Below are 8,626 nucleotides of genomic sequence, written 5' to 3' on the forward strand. Positions count from 1 at the left end.
CAGTGGCGTCGTCGGGCCTGGATGTTTTATGAATTGCCCCGGATCTCAAAAAATCACAATAATAAAAAAATAGGCCCAGATGTATTCATCTGTCAAACATATCATGCATCAAAGCCCTTGAAAATAATAGAATATCACTGATCAAAAATGCAAATATGGTTTTGTTTTGTCATTCAAGCAGTTTCCAGTATTCAACACACATTTTTTTGTTTTCAAGTCAGGAAATGCAGGAGTGTTTCCTCCAGACTTTCTTTCTTATCAGGCTGTAAAAGGCTTTGAAACAACATTTAGACCATGATGTAACATTTAAGCTGTCAAATTACAATTATATTGCTAATAGCTCTTTAAAGCAAGTGTTTTTTTTTTTTTTTTTTTTGGCTACTTGGACGTAGAGGAACAAACTATAAACCCAACACTGGAATATTATCGGCTTGTCAAATTTATATGGTTAGCTGGAAGCAAACAGTTACCTATTTAAGTATCCAACAAACACATTAGCATCCATTGTTCACTCTTCTTTTAGCTCTGTTTTTGGTCTCCACCAACTCCAGAGAAAAATCTGTGGCTCTTTACCTGCTAAATGCTCCAGTTTGTCCACCAGCCAGTTGCTTAGTTTGTGCCTCTGCCTTTTGGTGTGGGGACAGTCGTATAAAGTGGCGGTTTAAATGTGTTTTTGCTAAAAGAGCTGTCTGCTGTGATTTGAGATCATCATCAGTAGTCAGTGAACCAAGACAGTAAAATTTTGGGCCATAAAACCAAATCAATGTGCTGAAAGTTGCCAAAACGCTTCACAGAGCAATAATAATTATCTGCAAGTTTGTCACTCCAAGTTATTAATTTCACCTTTCACAGTCATCTGATCCATTTGTTGTTATAAAAATATTGATTAAAGCAGCTTTAAGGTGGACTCATTACCACCCATTCAATGCGGGTAGGAAACCTGGACATTACATTACTGCCTTCGTGTGCAGAACTAAAACAACAAAAAAAGAACGTCAATGAAAATGAATGTAATCAAATTTCACCACAAGTTTTCCAGACTTCTTCATTGTAGCTTTGTTCAGAGAAGAAAGAAACAAAAGCATTTGCAAAGCATTTGACTGACTGACACCTCTTATTTTCAAGATTAGCATTATACATAAATAAACCAAGATATCTGCTTTTTAAACAAAATGTATGCAATCTGATGTAAGGTTATCCATCTAATCTAAGGTATATGTCTAAGTAAATGCTATATATACTTTTTATGAAGCCTAAAGGTGTACATCATGTCTATGATTAGTTAAACCACATATCACAAAAGTATTCAAATACACTTTTAGCATAGATATAATGTTGGATACATTTATCCCTTTTTATTTACTATGGATATCTACTATTATTACAAACTGTACATGTCATCCTTGATAAACAGTATTTATATATAAAGGGAGATATTGAATAGCCACAGGAAGTACCAGAACTCTCACATTCAAAATGATTTAGTCCCTTAAACATTCCCAAAATGCACAGCAGGTGGCAGCAACGCACTGTTTTTTCTCTGCGCTGTAACGGACACAAGCTACACAAGGCTTGCAGTACATTAAATCTCAGTAGGTGTCATTATATATAATATATAAACATATTGAAATATAGTTAAAAGAAGACATTACCTCTCATGCAGGAATAACATTTCTTGCTAATATGGGAGGTGTTCAATGACTTATCACTTAAGAATAAGTACAATTTAGTTTGCATTAGTAACTACAGTATTTACATGACACGGTTGGTTAATTTGTAGGATGTAAATGTGCTGCCATGCAGCCTCTGTGCCCCTCAGACCCCCCTGATCCTGTGAGTTACTGTACAGTTCATCAGTTTGTCCAAGATTCAGTTGAGTCCTTCAGACATTACAAGCAGTAGAAGATGTCAGAGGGTTTCAGTGTTGATACTGAGGCACTGAGCTTAGTCAATTCCAAAACCAGGTCTGAGTCCAGGCTGAGACCAGAGAAAGTCAAGTCTTACCTTGTCTAATATTAAAACAGGCAAAATCACTTTATAAAAGTGAGAATGTGCTGAAAAAGGATTGAAAAAGCTTATGAAGGATCAACAGAGATGAAGATCCACCTGCAGGAGATTTGTACTTTGTACTTGTACTATGTCCTCACTACATTTTAGACCATTACAGACACAGGTTTGTGTTAAGTACACTTCTCAAAAATGCTTTTGGATGATGGGAGAAAAATGAAGTGTGGAGAAAAACACATCAATGAAACGTGTTAGACAAGCAGGAAAAGTTGAGTCCGATCGTGGCAGAGACTAGTCCATGATTCCATGAGCCCTGCCAGTCGCATCAGTTTATCCTCAGCTGTCCTCATCGCCACTGTCCTCTTTGAGGTTGAAATGCCCTCTTAATATACGCTGAGTCTACACGTACGTCCTCCGCACGCCCGGTGGCTCCGGCCCTATCGACAGGCACAGGTATCCACAGACATGCCAGGGTAAACCTTTAGCACCATATTCTTGTTGGGATCGAGGAAAAGGACGCCGAGGGGACTCATCTTCTCAGGAACGCAGCACGGTTCAGGGACACCAGGGACGATGCCCACAGCTCTGACGATGCTCTGGATGGTGGCGTGATTGGAAGGACGCACCACCTAAGGAAATGAGTAGAACAACTTGCTGTTATAACTGTTAAGTTACAGAAAAAAATCCCCATAACTGCTGCCTGAAAAGATTTATAGTGACTAAGTGCAAAAGGGATCAAAAAGTGTCCAAACTTTATGAGTGAAACATATTTTGTTGTGTATTTTTAAATTGCAGTTTTCATCACTTTTCCCTTTAATTTTAACAGATAAACACTCTTCATCTGCATACATCCCTGCTCTAGTTTCCAGTCTGAGTCGTACCAATTTTGAATGATTTTGCCACATGCAGCACAAAACTTCTAATATGTCTCACAATCCAGAGTCTAAAAGAAAAGATTATATTCAAAAGTACAATAAAAGATATCACAAAATCAGTGCATATGAAAAGACATGCAACTGTATCTTGAGGAGTTTCAGCTCATTTCGGTCCTGATGTGGGAAACTTAATCCCATCAGTGCAGCTTGAGCAGGGCTTGTGTGTTTTCTATTGTCTCAGTCAAACGTTTCTCTGACTCACTTTAGGGATTGGGAATCCACAGGTCCCGGCGCAGTAGTAAGCATCAAACGACTTTGGCGCCAAGACCCACTCGCTCCAGCCGATGTCAGCGAAGTCCACCCTGAGGTAGCGCCTGGAGCAAACCCTGGGCTCGCTCCACTGTCTCCTCCTGGCCTTTTTCATTGTCCTCTCATCGAAGCTCAGCACCTGGGGCTTACTCAGGCCCTCGTTGCTCTCCTGACCCTGCTTCCTCCCTGGTTTCATCGCAGCTTTGGCCTTGGCAGGGAAATACGTGTTCTGCCACAGTTCGTGATTCTTCAAGGTGTTGTACTGCACCTCTGGAATGTCGTTGGTTTGGATCTGGAGATGAAGCTCCCTCCGGATCCTTGAGGCTGAGGCTGAAGCTGACGGGGATGCATCCTCCCCCACAGGGAAGGACCCGTACCGCTGGAGTGACATGGCCACGCTGTTTGGCTCATCTATAGCTCGATCATCAGCGTATACCAAGATATACGGCATGTTGGCTGGGGAGAGGCGCTCTTGGCCTTGAGTACTCCGCTGCTGCAGCCGAGCCGCCCCGAACCCCATATTAAACTCCACAGTGACCACAAGCTCTTTGACATCCCTGGCCTGTTTCACCACAGCCGTTACATCCCTTGTTTGCCAAGAGCCTTTCTTGAAAGGAGACAGAGTTATGTTTCCTAGTGGTGTTGCAAAAGCTGAGCTTGGGGATGATCCATGGAAGAGGAGCTGCGGGGAGGGAGGATAGGGATGCTGGGGGTCACTGGATGGGTGGCGAGGCCTTCGGAAACGCCATGGTCGCTGGTGGTGGCGGGGCCGCTTGTAGAGGAAATGAAAAGAGGCTAAGAGGATGAGCTCTGATTCTTGGATGGAGGACAGGTTGAACTGGAACACATCTTTGCCATGCAGGACTCCTGGGGAATTAAAAAACAATGAAGTAGAATGAGACCTGTGACGAGAAAAATAAGTTCTTCAAGTTAAAAAAAAAAAAACATGCTTGTTTTCATCCTGTCTTCCAAGCTTTTTCTAATATATCTCTTGGCTTTAAAAATGGATTCATATACGCTGATGTGCTTGCTGGTTCAACCATACAGATGTTACATCAAAAGTTGCTGCCTTGAACTTTTTCCCCTCTCTACTTTCCCCCCTCTGTCATCTCATTCTGGCATGTTTGACTGACATAAATAACAGCATCCGATATATCTTCTGTAAAATGTTGCTCAACACATCTGACTGACATAAGCAGCAAGATGGAAAATATTAAGCTTAAGTGCCTGCCTCCCGCATGACCAAAACCCTCATCCTAGATCACTGTACTCGTGAAGTTCAACCTCGTCTCCCACACTTCCACCGCAGCCTGAAAGACAAACATTGGATCGGTGCAGTAGGTCTGTTGTAAGCATATGGAAATGCTTACAGGAGAACGAGCTCCTCTGAGGCTTTTCGCAGTGCAGCCGGTGTCTGAGTATGATAATAGGCTCTTGTCTAACACCTAAGCTGCTGCAGCTACCGGGTAACGAACAGTGCCTGAGACTTTAAGTCCCCCAGTTCACTAAATCAAAACACCGATGGAGCATAGAGGTGGAGATGTGTAGCTCAAAGGGGCATGAGATCTGCTGTTTGACTGTTAAAACACCTGCCTTTCCGTTGTCACGCTGATGAATAATTAAGATCAGATATTTTTCAAGGTATTCATTTGTGCACAAGAGGGGACTTTTAAAGTTTAATGTGAATTTTCTGTATGTTAAAGGTTGATCTGTATTGTGAAGTGCAATAAGTAAAATAAGCTTTCAAGTGGGGAAACAAAAGTTTAAACGATTAAGAACACTTTATATGACACAAATCTTGAGTTTCATTCAAGGGTATGTAACATAAAACTGTCTGAAATTCTATTAAAATTAATTTAGTAAAGTAAGAAAACAAGAAAAGGCTATTATACACTTTTGCTGTTTTTAATTTGCCTTAGTAAAGAAACATTTCGTCTGTCTTCTAGAAGCTGTGATGTTTTATTATGACCACCAACTGGCTATCAGTACGGTTATTATGTCTTGAGGGACACAAAAGCCTGCTTCAATACGAACTTTTTTTTTTTTAAAGAAGAAAAATCTTTAACAAAATGCCCAATCACTATTCATTAGTTGATAATTATACCGGTAACCAGAGGATACCTGAGAGATTTTTAATTAAGCAGAGGGTAATGTGTTAGCAGTAATGTACCTATTTTGCCACATTATGAAAATTAGGTTTCCCTCCTTAAACTCATGGAACGAATAAGCGCGTGTGTTCACTCACTCGGGACACCTTTAAAACTTCTCACGGTGTTTCCGTCCCTCTGGCTCTGCGGCTCTTTACTGTACTTCTCGTACACTTTGAACATGTTGATGGAGACCATGTCCCGGTTTGCGCTTTCGTGCGCAAAGACGCGCCGCTCCACCGCAGGTGGCACATCGGCATCTTGACGCACTGCTTCACCAAGATCCTCAGATATGAGTTTACCCCAGCTCGACTCCAGAATCAGCAGTAAATGCAGCGTGTGAAAAAGCCGGCTCGCCATGGTTGAAGTTGTCTGAAATGATTCCATTGAAAAGGAACGTCGGGAAACTTTACTCAGTAAAAAGAATCAAAGCAGCGCTGCCTTTCTGTTTCTCGGTGGTTGATGCCCACCCAGACTTCAAACCGGGATTCAGGTAATCCGTGTCGGACCCGCACTCCACGGTTCACGGTCTACAGCTGTTTGTACAATGGGAGGAGACCGGGGGAGGACGCATGCATGAAGCTCTGCTGCCGGATGACAGATGGTGACGCCTCGGAGCGCACAGCCAACGAGAGACATGCAGCTTTTTAGGTGAGCTGCTTACGAGTTTTGATCGGCAGCAAAGCGAAGAACAGGACAGCCTCCAGATAGAATATCAAACCCGTCCTGTAAACATGCAACATCAGTCCACGCTATCAGTGAGAGAGGGAGAAATGTGAAGGGGTCAGATAGTGTAGCTGTTAAAGGTCAGGCACACAGATCCTAGGCGGTTTCAAAGCTGCAGTGTTTAAAATAATTTTTTTAATCAATTAATTAATATTTGTAATGTATTATTTAGTTTGAACCATCCTGAAATTGGCTTTTCAGTGATGTTAAACCAAATTTGCATTAGTTGTGGTATGAAGACCTGCTGTAAGCGACTCTAAAAGTGTGTGAATGGTTGTTTGTCTCTCTGTCAGCCATGTGATGAAGAGGAGAACGGTCCAGAATGTCCCCCGCCTCTTGCCCACTGTCAGCTGTCTGTTGTCAGTGGACTTACCCAAATTCCAATATATATTGTGTTCTCAAGTGTTCACCTCTGCTCATTCTGCCTTCACCTCAACACAAGAGGTAAATGGAATTTAACTGTGGTAGCATTGAAAAATGGCTTTTCCCCCGTTAAGACCTGGTCACATCAGAAATTGGTGTCTGCAAGCTAGTTTCCCACATTGCAAAAATGTATTTGTACTGTCAACTTCTGTCTCACAAATCAGTTTATATCTGGCAGAGGAGGGTTAAAAAAAGTCGATGGTGCAACAGAGCATGAGCTACGATAGCTTCCTCATTTTGGATTCTCTGTTTCTTTAACTGTCAGCGCTGTCAAGATGGCTTGGTCAGCAGCACAAGTGGCATGTCAAAGTTCTCCAAAGCTGAGCAGAACAAATGGTGTGTATTTGCGTCACCATGACCGAGAGTGATCCACGGACTGCATCAATTCCGTTGAAGTAAATTGATTTAAGCTTGTTTTTAATGCCTTTACTGTGGATACAAAGTAGCTCTAGTAAGGAAAAATCAAACTACAAATCAAACAGCGTGTGGTGACTTCACTGAAGACGCTTATCTCAGCCTCGGGACAGCTGATAGCTCGTCAACCTGAGTGACAAGCAGCCGACAGAAGAAACGTATTTTTAGGGTCTCTGCTGCTTTTTGTGTTTCTCATGCAGCACAACAGTTTCCCTGTGAGAGAGATGGCAGCAGGCTAGAGCCACCACGGGTCAGACAGCTATTAAAATACCTCCTACTGGTCCTGAGGGGGACCACAAGGGGCTCTTTGACACCATCGTGTCTTACATCGGAGATAAAGGACTCTGCTGGGACTGGGATCCCCTTCAGTAAAACACTGGTGTGTTTAAAGGTCGTGTTGCTTCACTGAAAGAGCAGATAGCATCTGTCTCCACCCAGGGAGCTATCAGACTCTGTTATCACTCAGCTTGGGGTTGTCTAATTGGTTCTAATGGGCTTAGAAAAACAAATGTTGCTCTTGTGAGTTTTCTTTTGATGGAGGAAAGTTTCAAAATAAATCGATGTGAACTTGGAGAAGTTCTGTCACACTGAAATGACTGTCAAAGCCTACAAACAGTAAAATAGTCATGTGATCCAACGCTTAAAAACAGGCAATGTTTTTGTTTTCCTTTCGTTTTCCTTGTGGTCATGCGTATAATGACTTTTCCCTCTCAGAAGCAAAGGCGACAGTAGCCAAGGCTTGATCTCCAATCGGCCCCTTGGGATCTGAGGCCTTGAGAGGAATTTGAAGTGGTTATAGTGCCACAAAACCTCTCAAGATGGAGGTTGGGGAAGATGGTTGGGAGCACAAAGGGCATGACTTTGATATTGGAGACCGCAGTTCACATCAATCTGCTCCCAACAATTACATGATTTAACTGTGACCACAGTCTTTACCCAACTTTAACCTTAATAGATTTTGTTTAACCAGACCAGTGGCTGATCAGAAAATACTCATAATGGTCATTTTGAACGGCAATGACAAAGTTTAGGAGTTTAGGAATGAGAACTTCAAGCACTTTACTAGTAACTCTACAATCTGCAGTGACAACTAATTCTTCATGATCTGGATTGTTTATGGTTTTTTTTTTGGTTGCAATCTATCAAACTCCCCATGAGGTCATTAAAATCAGTTTGCATATATACAAGCATCTCAAGCATCATGTATACATAGAGATTTATGGTCTGCGTGATGTTGCACTTGCATTAGCTGATTGACATCAGCCGTTTCATTCATGCTTCACAATCACCGGCTCAATGACCAGCTGACTCGTAACATCCAGTCATATTCATGCAGATGGCCACAATAACCTGATACTTCTCATAATTACTTGTGCCAGCAGTGCTTGCTGACACAGCTCCCTCCACCACCCTGACCTCCTCTTTAACGTGCAGAGATTAAATGCTCATGTATGTTTACGAACAAGGAGTCAGCCAAACCTTCGTTCCTGCACGGATTCTTTGAGAGGTTCCTCAAATTGCAAAGTTTTTCCACCAAATCTAACTGGATAAACCTTTGCTGTAAGTGGCCAGTTCCTTGACGTAAGTGTCTGTGCCTGAAAGAGTTTCATCCTTTGTTGAGGTCATGGTATTTTGCATTCAGACTTTGTGCTGATTGTCACAGTGCTCCCCTTCCTATTGATGGAGGAACCTTTGCTCTTTGGTTTGAGGAGCAGAGAAAAAAAA

At 42.2% G+C, this 8,626-nt stretch overlaps 1 protein-coding gene across 1 annotated transcript; it reads right to left on the bottom strand.

The window, feature by feature from the left end:
• Positions 1-43: 43 nt before the first annotated feature.
• On the bottom strand, positions 44-5,887 carry gdf10b (growth differentiation factor 10b). The gene is made up of 3 exons (XM_076760852.1): positions 5,437-5,887; positions 3,145-4,058; positions 44-2,636 (listed from the first exon to the last, which is right to left on the bottom strand). The coding sequence occupies exons 1-3, from the start codon at positions 5,723-5,725 to the stop codon at positions 2,445-2,447; spliced, it is 1,395 nt and encodes a 464-aa protein (XP_076616967.1). The 5' UTR covers positions 5,726-5,887; the 3' UTR covers positions 44-2,444.
• Between the last annotated feature and the right edge of the window lie 2,739 nt (positions 5,888-8,626).

Source organism: Chaetodon auriga, chromosome 20 (genome assembly GCF_051107435.1).
Source record: "Chaetodon auriga isolate fChaAug3 chromosome 20, fChaAug3.hap1, whole genome shotgun sequence".
Classification (NCBI taxonomy): Eukaryota; Metazoa; Chordata; class Actinopteri; order Chaetodontiformes; family Chaetodontidae; genus Chaetodon; species Chaetodon auriga.